The 20533-nt window shown below is 34.8% G+C and overlaps 4 protein-coding genes across 7 annotated transcripts; 2 read left to right on the top strand and 2 right to left on the bottom strand.

The window, feature by feature from the left end:
- The first annotated feature begins 270 nt into the window (after window positions 1-270).
- On the top strand, window positions 271-2211 carry LOC135120871 (nuA4 complex subunit EAF3 homolog). Its single transcript, XM_064045199.1, has 11 exons — window positions 271-433; window positions 627-664; window positions 721-830; window positions 890-964; window positions 1016-1065; window positions 1267-1368; window positions 1434-1521; window positions 1584-1667; window positions 1721-1804; window positions 1862-1946; window positions 2005-2211. Exons 1-11 carry the CDS (start codon window positions 359-361, stop codon window positions 2087-2089), a joined length of 876 nt encoding a protein of 291 aa, XP_063901269.1. The 5' UTR covers window positions 271-358; the 3' UTR covers window positions 2090-2211.
- A 3-nt stretch (window positions 2212-2214) lies between these two features.
- Window positions 2215-6520, bottom strand: LOC135120870 (SEC14-like protein 2). Of its 4 annotated transcripts, none has more exons than XM_064045195.1 (27): window positions 6353-6520; window positions 6196-6282; window positions 6071-6120; window positions 5841-5917; window positions 5723-5782; window positions 5602-5668; window positions 5442-5545; window positions 5228-5389; window positions 5036-5101; window positions 4885-4968; window positions 4762-4829; window positions 4586-4640; window positions 4417-4468; window positions 4279-4361; window positions 4176-4220; window positions 4017-4125; window positions 3904-3946; window positions 3798-3838; window positions 3663-3733; window positions 3561-3608; window positions 3426-3503; window positions 3278-3370; window positions 3095-3219; window positions 2904-2988; window positions 2562-2629; window positions 2446-2512; window positions 2215-2368 (listed from the first exon to the last, which is right to left on the bottom strand). In XM_064045195.1, exons 1-27 carry the CDS (start codon window positions 6428-6430, stop codon window positions 2220-2222), a joined length of 2115 nt encoding a protein of 704 aa, XP_063901265.1. In that variant the 5' UTR covers window positions 6431-6520; the 3' UTR covers window positions 2215-2219. The 4 variants fall into 4 exon arrangements, with proteins under 4 accessions (XP_063901265.1, XP_063901266.1, XP_063901267.1 ...); XM_064045196.1 differs by having other exon boundaries at window positions 4041-4125; XM_064045197.1 differs by having other exon boundaries at window positions 6071-6116.
- Window positions 6521-8967: 2447 nt separating this feature from the next.
- Window positions 8968-12534, top strand: LOC135120867 (cullin-3-like). The gene is made up of 23 exons (XM_064045192.1): window positions 8968-9016; window positions 9068-9164; window positions 9243-9344; window positions 9401-9453; window positions 9607-9708; window positions 9767-9935; window positions 9991-10045; window positions 10095-10165; window positions 10223-10274; window positions 10334-10423; window positions 10495-10547; window positions 10594-10680; window positions 10731-10820; window positions 10881-10943; window positions 11050-11107; window positions 11159-11301; window positions 11356-11463; window positions 11527-11589; window positions 11641-11757; window positions 11814-11902; window positions 11956-12243; window positions 12306-12390; window positions 12443-12534. Exons 3-21 carry the CDS (start codon window positions 9297-9299, stop codon window positions 12092-12094), a joined length of 1650 nt encoding a protein of 549 aa, XP_063901262.1. The 5' UTR covers window positions 8968-9016; window positions 9068-9164; window positions 9243-9296; the 3' UTR covers window positions 12095-12243; window positions 12306-12390; window positions 12443-12534.
- LOC135120866 (structural maintenance of chromosomes protein 4-like) lies at window positions 12530-20081 on the bottom strand. The gene is made up of 37 exons (XM_064045191.1): window positions 20037-20081; window positions 19897-19969; window positions 19715-19836; window positions 18865-18895; window positions 18376-18444; window positions 18004-18083; window positions 17881-17946; window positions 17605-17671; window positions 17340-17491; window positions 17141-17282; window positions 16952-17039; window positions 16864-16892; window positions 16680-16807; window positions 16529-16619; window positions 16375-16469; window positions 16169-16312; window positions 15977-16108; window positions 15783-15919; window positions 15649-15732; window positions 15475-15596; window positions 15309-15420; window positions 15161-15245; window positions 15025-15096; window positions 14897-14965; window positions 14804-14838; window positions 14556-14739; window positions 14310-14495; window positions 14017-14102; window positions 13871-13955; window positions 13708-13821; window positions 13534-13645; window positions 13428-13475; window positions 13260-13320; window positions 13140-13200; window positions 12940-13074; window positions 12822-12877; window positions 12530-12764 (listed from the first exon to the last, which is right to left on the bottom strand). Exons 6-37 carry the CDS (start codon window positions 18073-18075, stop codon window positions 12530-12532), a joined length of 3285 nt encoding a protein of 1094 aa, XP_063901261.1. The 5' UTR covers window positions 18076-18083; window positions 18376-18444; window positions 18865-18895; window positions 19715-19836; window positions 19897-19969; window positions 20037-20081.
- Between the last annotated feature and the right edge of the window lie 452 nt (window positions 20082-20533).

Genomic DNA, 20533 nt, shown 5'->3' with positions numbered 1-20533 from the left:
AAAATTTAAACACAATAAAAAAACAAACCAAAAATAATAAAAATCTTTAGTCTTACAAGAAAACAGTATTACACTTGTATATAGTAACACTTTATCATATAAGCTTATATACTTAACTGATAGCACTAATTATTAAAATAACCTCTATAATTAACAATTAAGAGCTCTTAAAAAACAATTTAAATAATATAAAAGGTCAGAGCTTAACGGAGTTGCTTTAATTATATCGCCACTTTCGGTGGAGCCGCATTTACGAAAGTTAAGTAAAATTGGTGCGTTGTTGGGCCCAGCGCCATTTTAGGCACTCCAGGAAGGACTTTCCGGGCGTTCCTCTTTGCGGATTATTTTTGCACTATTAATGGCGACGCAGTTTAGATTTGAAGAAAACGAAAAGGTTTTATGCTACCATGGACCGTTGCTTTACGAAGCAAAGGTACTGCAAAGTTAATTCCATTTTTTTTGGGTCCTTTATAAGGTAGTTACTCACTTATAAGTTAATTTTTGTTTTACCATTCCGTCGCTTTAAAGAGCCTTTATGATTGCAAAGTATATATATTAGTGGATAAGTATACTATTATAGATATTCTAGTAATTCAAAATTTTAGATTTTTCTTTTTTTTTAATAGGTTCTTTTACGTGAACTTAGGGATGACAATACTCCAAGGTTTTTTTTCTATTGCAAAGCCTTTAGCGTTTTTAGAACATCGTGTGGCGGTGTAGATACCGCATTCACTACAACGGCTGGAATAAAAGTTGGGATGAGTGGATCGACGACACTCGAGTATTGAAGTTTACCGAAGAAAATCTGCAACGGCAAAAGGAACTTTTAGGTTACGAAAGATCTTTTTTCACTGCCGTTATTATAATTAAATATAAACTAATTACTTAGAGAGTTTTTCTTATTCTAAAAAAAAAGTCGATAGAAAGGATTTAAAGCGGAAGCCGGCAGAGAAAGAAGAGGACGGTTTGTCACACCTTTTGCATTTAAGTATCACAGCGTTGATTCTTATTACAGCTAAGAAAAAGAACAAGAGGCGGGCAAAATCGTTAAACGATGTGGAAACGGTAAGTAGTTTTTATACTCCGCGGATCTATTCACTTTCGGGTGATGCAAGAACGCATTCTGCTTGTGCAGTACACTTAAGCCTTAAGAGTTTAAGGAGATTTTTGGCTTGGTAAAATTTCACGGTCGTGTCGTGAGCGCCTCGCTACTGCCGTTTTGTTAGTAGTGAAGAACTGATATCTCCATCACACCTTTTTTAAAAGGAAGAAGAATTTTTACAGAAAGTTGAAGTCCATCTTCCTATACCTGATAATCTACGGCGGCAGCTGATTCGGGACTGGGACTTGGTAACTTACCAAAAAAAGGTTGGCGGTGCCCATACAACTAGACCCGATTGGCTCCTGCTATATACCGCTGCCAACACGATAAGATGGTGCCGCTGCCTCGTACGCCCAACGTGGCTCAGATCCTTGACGAATACCTGAACTCGAAGGCCAAACTTTCCGACTCTTCTGACGGTTCGCTGTGCTACTAAAGGAGAGATACCTGCCGGGTTCCATAATTTTTTTTTGCGCGGCAGGTGTCGTCGCGGAAGTTGTAGAGGGACTACGCACGTACTTTGACCAAGCGCTGGGAATGCTTTTGCTCTACCGCTTGGAACGAGGTAAGGTCGGCCCCCTGCGCGTCTCATCGCTCCACCCATGTAGCATTCAATAGCGGAGTACACGGACCAGCTCAACCAGCAGCCTGACCAACCAATGTCGAGCGTTTATGGAGCGGAGCATCTTCTGCGTTTGTTCGGTACACCCCTATAAGCCTCGCTGTGGCGTCATGTATCTAAGTCAATGCCGGTTACAGTGAAGCTCCCAACACTTCTGGCGCACACCAACATCGACGAGGAAACTTTACAAGTGCTAACACAGCACTTGCAAGACTTTTTAAAGTCCTTTTTTTCTCAACAGAGTCAGCGTTGTACTCATTCACGTATGAACAACTTTTAGATATTTAGATAAGAATCGCTCAAAGCTTTTCTGCGAGGAGTACACGTCGGCGTCTCCCGAGTATCTCCGCTTAGCGCAACTATAAAGCCCACCCCGCCCTAGAAAGACTTGCCCGCACTCTCCCCGCACTCTCCCCGCACTACATTCGTCATCTTTCCACGGCGACTCCACTACATGTACATCAATAAAGTTTGCCGCAACCAAAAACATTTTATTCACGTTAAAACTGAGCCAATAAGGTAAGTCATTATCGCCCCCAGCAAAGCCAGGATCACAAGTTCCTTTCCATCCTCCAAATGTAGCCTCCTTGCCCACGTGTTTAGTGGCGCACATAGCCTCGTCACGACAGATGGCGGCGGCGAGACTTTTCATTCGGCAGGAATCACGTGTTTCTTGCTAATAAGATTTTCCTTCGTCAGCTTTAAGTAAAAAAGTTTATACCGCCTAGTGGAGGAGCGGGCTCCTCAGTTTCCCACTTAGGCGCCTCCTCGTGGGGTCCGGAGACCTTCTAGTAGATCACCCGTTAGGAGCAGTATCATAAAATACGAGGGGGCTACCGAGTGGGTATCTGCGTGAGGCGGCTGAGCAACGTAGCTGGAGTGGATATCCAACCTTTTTATGCTTTCTACAGGTAGCATTATATATTTTTACCTTAGTATTACTATTATCATAAGCAGCTTCTAAACATTACTAGTTTTTCTACTTTATATAAAAAAACTTCCATGAGGCTCGCGGCTCCGGTTCTTTACTTTTAGTTTTAGATACGAAGTAAACTTACACAACACGGGAGTTGTGCAACTAATGACTAGAGTAAAAGAGCACAACAACCCCATATTGTGGCCCAACCAAAACTATTATAAACAGACTAGACGTTCAGCCACTACCAATCACGGGCTTACCCTGACTTTGGCTTCTTTTTAGCTTAAAGGAAGAAAAAAACTTATGTTTTGGGCGTCTGCCTATTGATTTCATGACGTTTAGCCACTATTAAAATAAATTTCTGAGTATAATATAAAAAGTTGATAAAGCAAAACATAATATAACAGTAAAAAAAGCTTCTGAACATTTCGTCTACATTCAAAACGCCAACCTCTTTGCCCACTTCTTTGCCTGCACAGCAGAGCAACAAATTGGAGCCGGTGATTGTGTCCTTCAGCTCGATAAAAAAGTAGTGACTTTCACCCTGTTCTTCAGAAACAGGTGGGCATCGCACAGCTAAACGATTAACATGTGCGTCACTGCACACGAGCAAATAATTGCAAATTGGAAGGACAATTTTTCTTTATTTTGCGGACGGATAGCCCATCCAGATGATGGCAACCGGTGCACTTTTCGTGGTCCTCCGGGAGATAGGTGAGCAGCCTGCCTGTAGTGCAAACCGTTCGTAATATACGTACTTTTAGCAGACCACTAATAGAAACCTAAAGTAGTTAACATGTGGTAGCGCAAAACCCACTGCCCTTCCGTATGCGCTTCTTTTCTTTTATCTTTCGATTTAGCTTATCACCAGAAAAAATGGTGAAACCTTTAAGGAAAGCAGAGCTACCAAGTTATACCAAAAGTTGTTGAAAACGAAGAGGGCTCAACTAACGCATAAAGGGGTCCTAGAAAAAAAGGCTATAGCGTTATAAAAAATTAAAAAGTAAAATAAAAAGTACCTTCCTTTATTACAGCCTCATTGACGCTCATGGAAAGTGCGGAGACATTATCTGGCTGCAGGCCCAGCAAACTTTTTGGTAGGAACGTAAAGAGATTTCTGAAAAATGTGATAAAAGGGAAGACAATAGCAACACCTTGACGTCGGTGTGGTGTCTGCTAATGAAGGTTCATCGCTCTAATGAGAGTTTAAGAATCGTCGCAATTACAAATACAAAGTTCGCGACCATTATAATAAAGCACCTCATAAACAAAAGAGGCCGTCGCAGAAGGATCCTCTCTACCACTACAAATTTAATGTTAATTAAATATAAAGTCATTATTTTTTATTAAAAACTTTTAAAAATGTCTAATACACAACAATTTCTGTTGCTTTATACTTAGCAGAAACGAGTTGATAGTGAAGATATAGTTTCGCCGCGGAGTAATGCTGCGAATTTGCAAAGAGAAGCACGTACGTTCCCTCTTCATAAAAATATGAAAAATATTTACTCGCCAAAGTTCATTTTCCGTACCTTTTGCGCACGTGTAGCTTCCTTTGTGCGGTACGTGAACAGTTTCTATAAAAGAAAAGTCATAACTCGACCCGCATTCGGACGGAGGTGTGCATGAGATAACCATTTTTCTGCTTAGAAACTACCACTTCCATGCTATTAAAGTTTTCCTTTGTAATGACTTCGTGGGAAGCGTTGAATAAAATGCTTTATTGGCAAAAATATTAACGAAAATAATTAAAAACTCGTGCTAATGTTAAACCTGAATTCCAGAAGGAAGTCTTTTGACGAGTATTCGTACTCAATAATAGTTTCTATAAAAATATAAAAATGAGGATTAAAAAAGTCAAAAATTCAAGTGACAAATCTTTATAAAATTTTTATTTAGTAAAAACTTAAAAAAAAAGAATAAGAAGTGAAGCACGAATGACCTTGCTTTACATCAGGCACGGTGATATATTCCTCTTTCCCAGACTTTATTTCGTACTATTATTTTTTTAAAGCATATTGGATAAACATTTACAAAAAGGAAATATAATAAAACCACCAGTGCTACTGTTGCTCATTTTGTACTACTTTTAATTAAAAAAAATATACTATGAAGAACCTGATTCCAATCATTCAGTCTGCTGTTTAAATAATACTTTTCAGGGATCGGCCCTCCAGCCCTTATTCCTTACAGCCACACAAACTCAACCGAGAAACACAGGGTGTTCAGCATAGTGAAAACCTTCGTAGAGCCCAAAAATATCCGCATCCACTCGGCGAATCCCGCAGCCTTTCCCGTTATTTTTTGCGCAAAGCTTGCAGGAGCCTTTGATTAGCCAAAAATAATAAAATTTAGATATCGAGATAAAAACATCGGAAGATAACGAATACACCTCCCAGGAAATCAGGTATTTGGTCTTCCTCGATAAATTCCCGAAGAGTATTATAATAATTTTTACCTTGGATTTGGATTGCAAAATTATTATATTATTAAGATCGCAAGTAACCAGTGGCGAGTTATATAAGATATTTGCTTAACGTGTCTTAGCTCAAAAAATATTTCATTAAAAAATTTAACGACACACCGCAAACAGTTATTTTTTTCTGAGTTTCTTGAGGAAGTAAACCCTTAACCAGGTTATAAACCATCGGAAAGAAGGTCGGCGCCCGAATTATAAAAGTTTGGTACATCGATTCAGGATAATTAGATTCGACGTCGCTGATGGAGGATGCAAACCTTTGCACCGCTATTCAGTAGTAAAATTTTAGAAACAGACCATTTAGTAAGGATCTGTAGACCTTCTTTATTTATAAGAGACCAAGAGAGACCATAAAAATCATAAACAATAATATTTTGGTGGCAGGGCTTCCCTGTTTTCTCCACACGCCGGGCCATGATCAGTCTTGTTGGTATTACTTGAAGCTACCGTGTAAACGTGTTAGTAAATTTATTTACTACCTCATAATTTCTGTTTCGCGAAGGTAATATTTACGAAAATCAGAAGGACGAACAGACTTGAGCAATCCTTAATTATAAGCAATACAAAATTAAAAAGGAGGAACCTAAAAAGATTGTTTACCTTTTAAGTCAAGTAAAGTGATTCTATCATACCAAACTAAATGTCCACTTTTTGAAACGCCTACGAGAGAATATTATAATAGTTTGAGTTGCTTCTTATAAGAGGGTTGTATCTAAACCGTGATAAGCAGCAGTGGAATATTTCTTTAAGACATAAGGAGGTTCATAATTTTCGACCAAGTTATCAATACTCTCACTTTTATATTCAACAGGTGTTAAAAATTAATTTTCTTTAAAACTATTTTTAAAGATATATGGATATATAAAAGAAAAGTCCAGAGGTAGAAAGATAAATTTTTATAAGACAATTCCAAGATTTTGAGAATTATAAAATTTTACAAGGTAATACCTTTTTCTAAAATCTAGCATATCAAGAAAAAGTTTAGCAGCAACATCTAGCTTTAAAAAAAATAGTATTATAAATAATATATTAGGTAAATTTTGATATAAAATGAAAGGATCCCGAAAAATTACTTTAAAATCTCTGGCTTTAAGAAATTTGTAGAGTTGCAAGTCGGTATAGTTCTTCACTTCCTGGTAGCCTTTTAATTGCTCTCTTAGCTAAAAAAAAATAATCAAAGTATAAGATTTCTCAATTAAGTTTTTAAGTATGGTAAACAATATAGGTCACCATGGTGACTAAAGGCAACTTCTCCTCGTCCATATATTCAGGATCATAGTTAATAGGTGTGTTTTTAAAGTTTGACATAGAGTATTAAAAGTATTATTTTTCCTGTAAGCTACTTTGTACAAAATTATAATGATATAAGTTTTTCCTCTACGTTATAAGTTGCAATGTCCAACTTTGGCAAGAGCGAGGTAAAAAGTCGGAGTTTAACGCTTTAATAACTTTTATTCAACCATTTGACTTACTTTTAATTTAGATACTTTTAAATAATTGGCTTGGAGCTATTCAGGATATGTCTTGGTTTTCACAATATGTACCTTTCCACCAGCTTATTAAATGTAAAATTAGACATCAGCTTTATTGCTGATAGTATTATCAAGGCCTTTCTAGTATTACTCATGACATTTATTAGAAGAATCTTCTTTTAAAATACTGTTAGACTCTTCTTCACTTGTATAAAGTTAGCTTGTGTTCCTATCACCGAGTAAAAAAAACGCAAAAGGCGTGTTCTTCAGACTTTAAGGTGTTTTAAGGTGTTATCAAAAAAAATTGGAAGGGATTTTGTCTTAAGTGACGTATTAATGGCCCTACGAAAGTCGGATTATGCTTAATATCTGTCACTGCTCGTTCTAACCGATAACTGTAAAGTAACTATAAGAAAAAATAAGAGTAACAACGAAAATACAACTTCTGTATTTTAATATACACATATTTTATTATAAACAGCTATAAGCGACAGCTAATCTAAAGTAACATCAGTAAATAAGTTATTAAATAATTTTTAAGTTTATACTATTATTAGTAACCCAAAAAGTTAAACCGACAAAAAGTTACAAGAATAGAGCTAATTCTATTACGGACAAATACTCATGGACATTTTTGAAGCCAAATTAGATATAATAGCTAAGTTTGCAAACGTGATTGCCGTAACTTGTTTAAACGACAGATAAAAGCAAAGTAAGTCTACAACATATCTAGATCAGTTTATAAGAACTTAATAAGGAACAAGTAAATAAGGATAAATAAATTATAGAACTTTCTAATGTAGCTTTTATGGATTTACTTTATACAACTTGGTAAATTTATTGGTACCCAATTCTATAGCAGTGAATTAACACCGATTGATTCTTATAACTGTTTATTAACAGAAAAAATTTTTACCAGGTAACCGAGACAGAAAATTGTAAACGAAAGAACTTTATTAAGCTTGACGGCTTTATAAAGTAAGCTCTGTCACACATTTCGATAAAGGTAGACAGTAGTAGTTAAAAATAATTTAACAGCAAAGAAAAAGTGGTAAAAAACTTTTAACTTAAGTATCTTGAAAGCAGTAGGTTTTATAACGACACCAAACATCTTTACTTTATTAAAACCAACCTTGTCAAGTATATGTATTCAAGTATTATTGATTTATGCGTAATACTCTTTTACAGTTAAATTAAATTACTGGGTCGCCATTAAACGAAACGTATAGTAGTATGCGGCCCTGGTAACGTCAACTGTTACTTTTGAGCAAACTTGTGACTAGTTGCAGAACCACACTTATTAGGTTAGCCAAGGTTGTAAAACTCTGTGCAACTACTGCGGCACAAAATAAAAGTTGTAAAAGCGGGTTTAAGTTTGCTCATTATGAAGACCTAAAATAGAAAAAAAAAATTTAACTAAAATAATAATAAATAGGAAAAAATGATAAGATTGTAACACTATAATTAAAGTATCTAGTTATTTAGTCCTAAAGGTTATCCCTAAGTTATTAAGTACCTGTACCTTAAACGCTCTTTATTGCTTCTAGCTTCCTAGCCTACAACTATTACTAAAACCATACACTAAACCCCTTAACCACTGTCAGTCCGTGATAATGAAGGTAGACCTTAACGCAAACTAAGCATGAAAAAAAAAACGTGGCGAGTGAAGGGGAATAAATATGGAAGCAGCCAAACACGCTTACATCAGCTGACAATAAACAGTCCTCACTTTGCTATAATGGTCTAATTCGGCTGAAAGAACATTAAAAAATTAAATAGACTTAAGGCTAATTGAGTTAAAATATTTGAAAAAAGAATGTTTTTTAATGGTAAAATATTACTGGCAAAATGGCTATTAAAACATGCAAAAAATTAAATTATTTGTCCGTTTCAATTTTTTATCCAATTAGGAACTCTGAAAAGTTAAAAGAGCGAATCTCTTGAAGAGTAGCTGCACGTGATATGAGGGCGGGCTTCAACGCAGGGATTCCGTAAAGTTAATAACTTTTTTCGGAATAAAGCACATTTTACTTTATTAAACCTCTTTCTAATGGGAAGCTCCTTATAAAACATAAGTTATTTATATTTTTTTGTGGTGTGCATATTTTTGTTATTTTAATAGTCCTTTATTTTTAATTTAAAGGAAAATATAGTTAAATTTTTTATAATGGTTTTTTCGGAAAATAATGGAAAGGACTTCTTCAACCTTAATAAAACCTTTTCATCTTCAAAAAGTATTTAGATATTACCAACTCTATTAAGTTTATTATAGTGATATATAACAAACTCTATCTGTGATATTAAAAATAAAGAAATACTTGGATTCTTCAAAGATTAAAAGTCTTTGGGAGACTTTAAAACTAGCTATTACTCAAATTCAAGAACAGAAGACCAGTAATTTAAGTTTTGAGGAACTTTATCGGTTATAAAGCACAGCCCAATTTATTATTTTACGTGTTTTAAAGTTATTTAGCTGTTGTTACACCTTGGTTCTTTACGATCAAGGAGAAATTATATATGAAGGGTTGAAAAATCTCCTAAGCTCTTATTCAATAAAATCTTTTGAAAAGGTAAAAAAAAAAATTACACCATATTAAAGAGCTCATTTATTTTTTAATTTATTATTTTTGCAAATACTTCTTATGTAGCTGAAAAACTGTAGCCATGATGAATATATTGTTATATTTTCACAAGTTTGGAAGATGTATAGTACTTCTTTAACGATGATAAGAGATATTTTAGCCAGTCTGGTAACTTTTTTTTTCTTTCAATTTTTTTAGTTTTCTTTATTGTACTGTACTGATAGGACCGAGTTTACTTGGAAGATAATGCAGAACTTCTTTCTGTCTATGATTTGGGGTTCTTAACATTATTAGTTTACTTTTAGCTATAATTATAAGAAAGAGTTATTAGATTTAAATTTTACTACTAAAAACGTCTTTAGAAAGTACTTTAATTTTTTTTTATAATTTTTATTTTATAATAATTTTTTTATATTTTATTTCGTTGTAGATTAAAAACATTTTACTCGGAAGGAGCGCAATTTCTCTCTCAGTTAAGACAGCATTTACTGGAACAGATAACTTTAGAGCGGACCGGCATTGCGATTAACAGGTTTTCTTCAGTGTTGATAATTTTTATTTTTATATTCAAGTTTTATGTAAATCTTTAGAGTTGTAATGAAAGAGCTTCTTACTATGCTTGTTCAACTTTCCAGTGTTCAAGAATTTCTTTACGACGAAATTTTTGAAAACGAATATCTTCTCAGCTCTAAAGAATATTTTCAAACAGAAAGTGTTTCCTTTATAACCAGTCACAATGTTTTGTCTTATTTGAAAAAAGTATTGTTTGATTGCTTCCATTGTGTATCTTATTTTTTTTATAATTAGCAAAAAGGCAGATGTTTGGTTTCAGGAAGAATTAGAGCGTGCCACCGAGTATATGGATTCTAGTATGAGTTTTTTTATAATAATTTGGAGCATTGATTTAGATTAATGCAGAAACGGCCGCAAAAGTCTCCAGGGTTATGGAGGAAACCATTCTTATTAGCCACTTTGCCACCCTGACAGAGGTTAGTTGTCACGTTTTTTGTCTCCCACGTGAGCTGTTGGTTTTCACGTGATGTTAGGCCGCTAATTCAACGGAGTTGCACTCATGGTTGGATAAGCACATGGTAGAAGGTAACTACAACCGTTGTTAAGTCACGTGGTACATCTATCACTTGTTTTTTTGCCTATAGAACTGCGCCTGTTGTACAATTTATTTTCCAGAGATGCGCGTGGACGACAAAAGCTAGTCGAGATTCTTTCTTCGCACTTGAATTGTGCAGGTTTACGTTTTTCTTCCCGATGAGCCTTTTTTTTTACTTATTCCTTTCGCTACTTTTTTTTCTGCCCGAAGGAGCGAAGTTTATAGAAAACCACCGGCGCGGGGATGCATTGGCTTACGTTCAAGTAATCTCACTCCTTTTTTTCTTCACTTTATATAACCTCTTTTCAGTACTTTCTCGACCTCAAAAATAAATACGACGCGATACTTAAAGAGTGCTTTGGGAGTGACCTTGAGCTTGAGGCCGTCTATAATCAGGTTTTCACTTGTTCTATTGTGATTCTCTGCTATATTCATGCGTACGCCAGTCCTTTCGGTGCATGCTCAACTCGAATTCTCTTTTTCCCAAGTACTTTCCGTATCACATCAACCATCTTCTGCAGCACACGCTAATGGGGGTATACCTCTGCATGTGTTTTTGCCGGGTCTCTTGCATCATGTGTCTTTGCCTTTTACAGCGAACCGAAGAGGAGGTGGAGCGCTCGTTAAAAAAAATTTTGAAGGTGCTTCGGTTTATTGAGGTTCTCTTATTTTTGCTTATAAGCACATATTCATAATAAGTCGTTAGAGCCTTAAGAAAACGCGCTTAACGTTTATAATGAAGCGTAATATTCTTTTATATGACAGGACAAAGATATATTTGAAAAATATTATCGCGAGACGTTAGCAAAACGTTTGCTTGCAGGTCTTTTTTTTTAATGATTACTATGATTTAAATGATATTATTATTATGAAGACAAACTTTACAGTATGGAGGCCGAAAAATTTATTATTCTTGAAATAAAGCACGAGTTTGGCTACCATTTTGTCTACAAGCTGGAGGGACTGTTGAAGGACCTCATTATTTCTAATGAAATTGCTAGCAAGTATAGAAATGCGGTTATATTTATATAAATATAAATTTAGTAACATTTTTATATGGTATGCTTAAAGCATATACTTGACTTTGGTTTGTCCGTGAAAGTTCTGACTAAAAGTTATTGGTCCATTGGAAGTCAGAGCCCAATCATATTACATCCACTATTGGAAAAAGCTCGCGTGGTAATCTTTTTTTCACTATTTTTTTTTGTGACCAACTCGAGCAATATTTCGTTTAATGTGCAGAGTTTTGATGCCTTTTATCAAAAGGATTATCCGAGGCGGCGCCTGATGTGGAATTTTGCGTTGGTATGCGTAATAGTTGAAGTTTTTCATTAAATACTTCCTATACTTTTCCAGGGGAGCGTTCACTTGCGCGTGAGATTTTCTTTTAAAATAGAAAAGGTATTAGTGGTTACTCCGCCTCAGTTGAACCTGCTTCTCGCCTTCGAGGCAAAAGACAACGTGTCCTTTAAGGTGGCGGTTGATTGGTTGCTACTGTAGCCCTTAATTTACCTCGGAAGGAATTTTAGGAACTTGCAAAAATTGTCGGGAGTGACCAGGTTGCACGTGAGGTTCTTCCATCGTTGTGCTCTAGAAAGTTTCCTATTCTATTAGAGCGGTGCATATTTTTGTTTCCTTATAATTCAGTACGGCTTATTTGTTGTGTACAAGTAATGTAACGAATGAGAAAATATTCGTATTCAACACCGCATTGTCTTGTGCTAAACGGAAAGTTTCATTATTAAAATTGGCCCGAAATAACAGCGATGAGCACGTGAAGGAAAGCATTGATATCTTCTTGAAGGCATGATTGTTGCTCATTGTTTTTCTAGCAGGAAAGTTCTGATATTGCTCGTAACCGCCTACTATGCATTGAAGCCGCCATTATGAGGGTTCTGAAGACCAGGAAAACCCTCGAACACACCCATTTGGTTTCTCAAGTCGCCGCGCAAATAACTAGTTTGTCGCTATACCCTGCACTTGGTTTTTGTTTCCAATGATAAGCTGGACCTCTCATTAAGGTCACCGGCCGTCCGATGAGTTGATTAAACGCTGCATCGCATCGCTAATTGAACGAAAGTACATTTCCTGTGACCCTCAGCGCCCGTACACTTATTGGTTTAATAGATATTCGTTGCCTACTCTCCACGTGGTTTAGGGATATGTACATTTACGTCGCTTGACGGGAAGCCAATTACACGTAAAGCGGAAGTTACTTTTATTAACGGCGCATCTGCCCGGCTTTTCAAGGCATTGTCGCTTGTAGTGGGTTTGCTTGTATGCAGGAAGGATTGATAGCCACAGTTTTGGTCTGATTGGCTGTCTTATAAATTCCAACTAGCCGGTTGGCCAATTCAAACATGTTGTTTCTTAGGGAAATAATAATAAACTGAGCGTTTTTAGTCCTTTCCTTAATATAGTTTGCCACAATCGACACATTTTTGAAGTCCAACGCGGCGTCGATTTCGTCCATCACGTATCTTTTTTTTCCCGCCAGTAAATAAGGAATTAATAATAATGAAAAAGCGCAGCCATACAAAGGCGTGGGCTTGTAGTGGTGCAGAGCAAACACGAGCGCGAGGGAGCTCAGAGTCTGCAAGTAAAGAAAAGAGTGAGAAAAGCGCCAGAAAAGAACGAGCGCCGCCGCAAAGTCACTTTTTCTCCTCCGGAGAGATTGGAAATATTCTTCCACGACTTTTTCGGAGGCCTCACACTGAAGACGATGCCGTCCTCGAAGGGATCCAGGCTGTTCACCTGCTCCAGCTCAGCATCGCCTCCCATCGTGATCATCTTCGCTCACAGTCATTGGTTCAGGCCCGCATGGTTGGAAAATTTTAAGGAAAAAAAGACGAAACCTGGTACATCTCCTTCAGCTTGAGGGCTATTTTACTGAAGCCGTCCAGAAAGATAGTCAGTCTTTATAGGAAAAGTAACCACAAGCGCCAATAACAATGAATGCCTCATAAAAATAAAACCTTTCTTTTTTCAAGCGAGCAAGTTCGGCCCTTGCGGTATCCCGTAATTGGCTAGCCGTTTCTACAATTAGTATTACATAAAAAAAATATAAACGAAAATTGCAGAATTAAATGATTTTCAGTAAAATACAAGAAAAGAGAAAAAAAACAGCGAAGCTGAGAAAAAACCGTAGTCTCTTTTCTTTGCCTCATACTCTTGACACTTCTGCGCGTATTCTAAGTAGGCGGTGATTGGTCGCTTTCAACAAACACTACCGCCTTTTTAATAAAAAACCTGCAAGAACCGACATGTTGGGATTCATTTTTTTAACTTCCTCGTCGAGAATGGTCACTTTGTACTCCAGTTCTTCCTTGTTAAACTGCTTTATTTCCTCCAAATCATATTCCTAACGAAACACGTGGCAGCCTTTCACTCTTACGTGCTTTAGTACGTGGTAATAAAAAAAACTTTAAGTTCATGATAATTTTGTGGGGGTTCCTTCACAAAAGAAGGAAAGGGAAGAAGTTCCAACTTTTTAAGCATCTCAGTCCAATACTTGATATGCTCACGGCGTGTTTTTATCTGAATAAAAATAGATAAAATAATGAAATAATAGTAACAAAATATTAACATCAGCTGCTAAGTGGTCCACGTTATTAGCGAGATCGACCAATAAGGAGCGGTTGTTTGTAGCCTCCTTTTTAAGCGTATTGTAGCTGAAATATATAAATGTGTAAAAATTATAATGAAAATGGTTCAATATATAAAAAGCAGTACTGAATGTCGTTCTGCTCGATTTCTCTTTTCTTGGCTTCGTATAACTCATTAGCAACTTTAATAGTTTCGAGAACTTTCTGAGCTTTCTATTATTATTTATATTATTTAATTCATTATTTCTTATTCATTAATTTTTTAATTATATTTTCTGTATTTTTTTGTTTTTTATAAATTTATGATTACTTTTTTATTTCTTTATATTTTTTGTTGTATCACTTTTCTAGAGTTCACAATAATTGTGTTATCTTACACTATTTATCTTCATATTTATAATATTTTTTAACGAATCATACTTCATCTAATTCCTCAAACTCCTTTTTAGTGGTTTCTATAAACTTCTTATTCGAGTCGATCTCTCCCAATAAGCTTTCGATTTTGTCTTCCATCGTTTTTTTCTTTTTTATATTGGCTTTCACAGAAACGTTCGTGCGGGTAATGGCGGTAGCCAACGTATCCAGCTCCTTGGTGATAGTCTCCACCTATTTTATATAATAACAATAATAACAATAATAATAATAATCGTAAGCAATCACACTTACTTTTAGGCTTTGTGACTTCAACTTTGGGCCACTAATATCCAAAATTTTTTTCTTTAAGAGATCGACTGACTCAGTATATTTACTGACGATGGCTTTCGTCTTCTTTAATACAGGTTGGAGGACTTTCGCAGAATTTTCTAGCTCTGCTTGGCGCGCGGCGTCTTCAGCGCTGATGGTAATATTTCTAACGGCATTAAAAATAAAGAAATTTAAAAGTTATACTTTTTTTAAGGAAAAATAAAGAAAACTTTATTTTAGAAAGCAAAAGTTCTGTTTCCTGAATCTAATAAATAACAAATAATATTACGAAAACTTTATAATAATGATTTAGTAATGCAAACTTGTTGGGTCTTCGCGTGTATCTCCATTTCATGCTTTTTTAGGGTCAAGGTGCATTTCGAAAGTTCATTCTTTTACAGTAAATATAATGAAAACCAAAAAAAGTTGGATAGCAAAAAATAATTACTACATTCAGTTCATTTATTCTCTTTCGGTAGTCTTCTATACTTTGGCCGACTTTAGAAGTTTCTTCTTGAAAACTCTGATGGCAGCCAATCACATGACGAGGTTTTTCAAGACGCCATTAAGAAAAGGGAAAAAATTACAAGTATTTGCTTCTCGTGCTGCGCGATGGATTCAGGCGTAACGGAATCGTCATGGAGGCGGGAAGACATGCCCCCACGTGAGACACTGAAAAGATTTCAAGGGGTTTCAAGCAATGACGATAATAATAATAATGACGATAAGCATTACTGGTGCCCACCACCCGAAAGAGTGCCGCTGACATCCACCACTTCGCCTTTCAAAGTTACGGAGCGGTAACGTTGCCTGCCCGCCGTGGAAACACGTGTTGCTTGCGCCAAGTCTATTCGATGCATGTAAATAGAGAAAGGGACGCTCACGTGGCAAGTAAAGCGACCCTTGACCACGAGAGTGTCACGAAGTGCATGGTAAAAGGCGGGTCGAAAATGCTCGGCCTTCGGTTCAACCAAATCATATAAACGAGGCACATTTTCGGGAGTTTCCAACTTCTGCCGGCTCCTAATAACAATAATGAATAATAAAGATAGTAACAATAATGAATAATAAGAACCTCCTTATCAAGTTTTCATTCAACTGCTCCAATATTAAAAAAGTGGCTCTTCCAACATTAGCGGACCTTAAAAATTCTGCGCATCTGGAATGTCCATAAAAAATAATGGTTTTATATAGTGATAAAACGTAAACTTCTGAGCGGTTTGAACGGTGTCGACCACAATATTGTTAAGAGAAGGGCACGCGCTTGTTATTGCCACGTCAAACTGCACCGCAATGGTCCCCAGCGACCCCAGTCTTCCGTATATTCCTTGAATATTCCCAACTTTCTGCAATTTTTTTGTGAAATACAGGCAAAGTGCACGTTTTTTAAAGAAAAAAAAAACCTTCTGTTCCATCAGCCGTTCTAGTACAGCACTTTTACTAAGGGATGTGCTGAGGTTAGACTTAGACTCTTCCAGCTTCATCCGTTCCTCCTTTAGAGCTTTTTTCACCTCCTCTTCTTTTTTAACATGTGTCTTTTTATCAGAAAAATAAAGAATACTCCTGAATATATAAACATTTATAAAGCAGGAAACCGAAAGTTCTTTTTCTAAAGCCTGCAACTCCACTGGAATGGCAGTTTGGCGGATCCGGGTGGCCTCCAAAGCGGTTTTCTGCTCCTTAAGAAGATGCGTTAATTTGTTGAGAGTCTCCTCAGCCTCCTTTTTCTGTTCCATTTGCTTTTGGTATTCATAAAAAAAAATACTATTTCCATAAAAATAAATATTCAATAACAAGAAACCTTGTGGTACTTATCGCGAAGCATGTGATACTCACTTTCTGCAACATCGTACTGAGTTTGAAGGTCTCTAAGTTTTTGAGTCCACGGCTGTAGTTCTGATGAATATTATAAATATACACAGCAACGCAAATAATGTAGTGAACAAGGAACCAACCAGTTTCTTTTCTCTCCAACTCTTGCGCTTCTCCGGCTATCGACGCCTGAAGGCTTCTTTTCAGCTCTTCAAAAACAACTTCCTCGTGTGCCTATAGCAGGGTGGGGGGATGAGACCACGTGATGAACGCTCATTAAAAAATATTACGCACCAATTTCTCTTTTAAGAGTTTTGATTGAAGCTCCGACTCCACCAGAAACGCGTTGTCAGAGTCAATGGCCCTGCATGTGGCTTTGAGCGATTCTTCAAGAGCTTGCATGCCACTCAGCATGCGTTTGCCTGGGATCCAACATACCAAAAAAGTTCATTAAATATACCACATAATGAAACTATACCGTTTTTTTGGCAGTGTTTAACATCCTCACTATAAAAACTTTATTTCAAAAAATATATATAAATTTAAGCGAAAAAAAAGCGGAAAACCGCTTTTTGGTGTCCAGAATTTCAAGAGCGGCGAATGCTTCTTTGGCTTCCTGAAGATCACTCTCAAGTTTTTTTAGTTCCTGCAGATCTAAGGAATTTTCAGTATTAGAAATTAAAATTATAAAAAGAATTAAAGATAGATCAAATAATCTATGACAGGTCTTAAGAAAAACTCATAACGGATGTTACCGCGTGCGCGGAATTCCTCCAAATCTTTCAGCTGCTCAAACGAACGCTTGACGGCATCCTCCAAATTTTGCAACTCTGCTAACTTTCCCTGTAATTCTTTTTCGCAAGAGAGACAGTCGTGCTGAATTAGAGCTCTTTGAAGCTATCAATCACAAATTTGAACAGCGACATTAAAAAAATAGAGGCGATCAAAAATTACCTGAAAAAATTTACATTGGAGGGCACTGAGCTCATTTTTTTTTCGTATATAGGCGACGGTATTCGTCACCGTCCCGTCTAGCTCGCTGCGATCGTGTTGATTAGCCTTCAGGCGGTTGAATTTAAGCTCTCTTTCTTGTGTAAAGGCCTCAACTGTAGACAACAGAAAAAAATAAATATACAATCAAATCATAAATTTAAAAACCAGAAGTTTTTATAATTAAACTTGTTACAAGCAAATTAATTTAGATTAAATTCTTAAAGACCTTTTTCTTCGGCCTCTGCAATAAGTGGCTTCAGCTGATCACTTCCCACAATCTCTTCTAAATATTCCTGCATACATTAATAATTAAAAAAGTTTAACGCGTTAAGCATACTATATAATAAAAATGGAATTTTTTTTTAAGCAGCTTCAAAAAGATTTCTTATATAACAAGTTATAAAAAAAATTACTTTTTGCCATTAAAAATTTGCGTTTATAATATGAAATGATTAAAAGTAAAAGAGAAAAAGATTAAGCCTTTTACGTGTAAAAATATTACTAATAAACCGCGATCGCCATCACCTTTACCTTTCGGTTTCATTAATGCAATCTGCTCGACTTCACCCTGCATAGTTATATATATTATTATTATTATAAATATAATTATTAAAAAGCTATAAACCTGTAGAATTAGGAATCTGTTGTTACTAAGATCAACTCCTTTTCCTTTAAGAGTCTCAATTATAGTTTCCATCTTCACAACTTTTGTATAAAGAAATAATAATAAAGTGAATACTCTTAATTCGTATTAAAAAAATTTTAAAAAAAAATACAAGATTGTTAATAATAAAGTACAACGGAGCCACGCTTGCAAATTTTAAAAATTCTCAATTATTCTTTTTAAGTGTAAACAAATTTAAAAAAAAATTAGTATATAATAAATAATTTTCACAACGAATTTAAGAGCAAAAATAAATCTAATCGTTATTAATATCTTACAACTCATCAAGATTTTTTAAAAAAAATTCAGAGCAGCGCTGTCGCAATGACTCACCGTTATTATTAATAAAATAAGTTGAGGTAGATTTCCGATCTGCTCTGCGAGAAATAACCAATTCAGATCCTTTCAAAGAATTAAATTAGTTGAATATTTTTAATTTAAATTAGTGCCTAATAGATAAAAAACGATTTTTTAAAAAATTAAACTGTAGAACAGTAAACAGATGATTATATATAAATTTCAAGTAATTTTTTTTTAAAAATAATAATTACAAGATGAGCAATAACAAAGTGCAAAAGAATAAAAAGTAAAAAGTAAAAAATTCATATAAAACCAACGTCACTTAAATATACTATAATATAAGCCGCAATATTTCGATCGAGGTAATCACACATTAAAAAAATGGGATCTAAGTCTCAAGTTATAAGAAAATTAAATTAAAAGTATTATAAAAAAGATTTATTAAATTTAGAATTTTTATTAATAAAATCACTACGAAAAAATTATTTCTACTAAATTAATAATTATAAACAAAAAGAGGACCTGCAATAACTTCATAGTTCTCACTGTCACTCTGAATATATACGAATAATAATTAGCAAAAAATAAAAGAAATAATTTAATTTATAAACCAGAAAAAATGTAAAAGTTAAAAACTTTTTCATAACACTAAAGTTATGAGACGAATTAATAACTTCAGCGCACTGCGCAGTCGAACTTTCAGTTAAAAAATTTTCTACTAATCTTTTGCAAGAAATTGAATCTTCCAGTTTACTTTTTTTAAATCCCAAACCAGTTATAATCAAGTAGAGTAAAAAATTTTATATAAATACTCTTTAGCATGGCTTCGAGTTATCAAAAATTTGTAACGAGATCTAATTTTAATATAATAAAAACGCAATTCAAACCTTTCAGTACTGAGAGATTTAAATACCCAATTAAAATTGATTTTCAAACCTTACAAAAAGAATCTACGTAATTTTTAAAAAATTTGGACTTCCTAAGGTATATTAAATTTAAAAAGATTTATGGAAGTGGTTATCTAACTATAAATTAGGGACTTAAAAAGTGCTTCGTAAAAAACCGTTATAGTGCAAACCTTACAAAAAGAATCTACGTAATTTTTAAAAAATTTGGACTTCCTAAGGTATATTAAATTTAAAAAGATTTATGGAAGTGGTTATCTAACTATAAATTAGGGACTTAAAAAGTGCTTCGTAAAAAACCGTTATAGTGTCATTTCTAAAAAGAGAGGTCTAACAATAACAAATTCCGTAAGACCAAGAGGTTAATATATAAAAGTTAAAAGAAAATGCAAAAGAACTAATATAATATACCCATAACTTATGGTTAACTTATATAATTTTTAAAGGAATCTATAGAATAAAATTACCTCATAATCTACTATAGATTGAAAGAAAATGTTCACTTGGCAGAAGTCGCAAGGATCGCTCTTTTCACTGCTGTGTATTAAGTCTGAAATTTTTTTTTGACGGATAATGGACGCCCTAAAACCTTATTTTATTATAAAGTTACGGCCTCTGGATATAATAAATATTTTACTGAAAAGAAAACCTAAAACAAATAAAAGTGCATCAATAACGTTTGACTTTCCGCTTCCATTGGGCCCAACCACGGACGTAAAACACTTTTAAATTTTTTTTAAATGACTCATTATACCAAAACCAAATATTTAAAAAAGATTTCAAGTTTACCTTGTGAAAGGGGCCAACGGTTTGCTTCCCAGCATAGGACTTAAAATTTATTAGCTCCATTTTTAAAATCATAAGTCTACCCTTTAAAGAGTTTTGCTTAGTGGAAACCATGTTGCAACTACGAAGCTACTCAAGAAGAATCTTCCTATCTTGCTGAAATTTAACTAATTTTAAAAATTAGAGCTACTAGAAAATAATTATCGGTGCTGGGTATCTAAATTTAACTTTCTAGTTTTGCCTTCGGTGATTATTCGGATCAGCAAACATCGAGCTTTCAAACTTTCGAACAAATAACTTTAGCGCCTAATCCTTCGTACACTATTGTTTAAATTTGTTTGTTTAAAATTTTTCGTAAAAATCCTATAGCGCCCTAATTAACAACTGTTTTTATTGTTTTTTTGTGTAAATATAAGTTTAGATTAAGATCTATTCAATTTAGTTTATATCATAGAAACTGCTTTCATTCTTAAGGTTTTTATCCTTTTTAAAGTTTGAGT

The sequence above is a fragment of the Zophobas morio genome, unplaced genomic scaffold (genome assembly GCF_036711695.1).
Source record: "Zophobas morio isolate AGI-343-1 ecotype UQ-CSIRO unplaced genomic scaffold, CSIRO_AGI_Zmor_V1 ptg000428l, whole genome shotgun sequence".
NCBI classification, from domain to species: Eukaryota; Metazoa; Arthropoda; class Insecta; order Coleoptera; family Tenebrionidae; genus Zophobas; species Zophobas morio.
This window is presented reverse-complemented; position numbering and strand designations above follow the sequence as displayed.

Coding starts and splice junctions, on each gene's coding strand:
- LOC135120871 (XM_064045199.1), top strand. CDS start 359: ATGGCGACGCAGTTTAGATTTGAAGAAAACGAAAAGGTTTTATGCTAC. Junction 665..720: donor AGGGATGACAATACTCCAAG/GTTTTTTTTCTA, acceptor GTGGCGGTGTAG/ATACCGCATTCACTACAACG. Junction 1,805..1,861: donor GCATCTTCTGCGTTTGTTCG/GTACACCCCTAT, acceptor TGCCGGTTACAG/TGAAGCTCCCAACACTTCTG.
- LOC135120870 (XM_064045195.1), bottom strand. CDS start 6,430: ATGTCAAACTTTAAAAACACACCTATTAACTATGATCCTGAATATATG. Junction 4,830..4,884: donor TATTTTTGGGCTCTACGAAG/GTTTTCACTATG, acceptor TGTGGCTGTAAG/GAATAAGGGCTGGAGGGCCG. Junction 3,947..4,016: donor AAAGCAACAGAAATTGTTGT/GTATTAGACATT, acceptor TTAAATTTGTAG/TGGTAGAGAGGATCCTTCTG.
- LOC135120867 (XM_064045192.1), top strand. CDS start 9,297: ATGTATAGTACTTCTTTAACGATGATAAGAGATATTTTAGCCAGTCTG. Junction 11,108..11,158: donor AGCAAAACGTTTGCTTGCAG/GTCTTTTTTTTT, acceptor ATTATTATGAAG/ACAAACTTTACAGTATGGAG. Junction 11,590..11,640: donor TGATGTGGAATTTTGCGTTG/GTATGCGTAATA, acceptor ATACTTTTCCAG/GGGAGCGTTCACTTGCGCGT.
- LOC135120866 (XM_064045191.1), bottom strand. CDS start 18,075: ATGGAAACTATAATTGAGACTCTTAAAGGAAAAGGAGTTGATCTTAGT. Junction 15,097..15,160: donor AGCACGAGAAGCAAATACTT/GTAATTTTTTCC, acceptor GGCTGCCATCAG/AGTTTTCAAGAAGAAACTTC. Junction 13,476..13,533: donor CAACATGTCGGTTCTTGCAG/GTTTTTTATTAA, acceptor CCGCCTACTTAG/AATACGCGCAGAAGTGTCAA.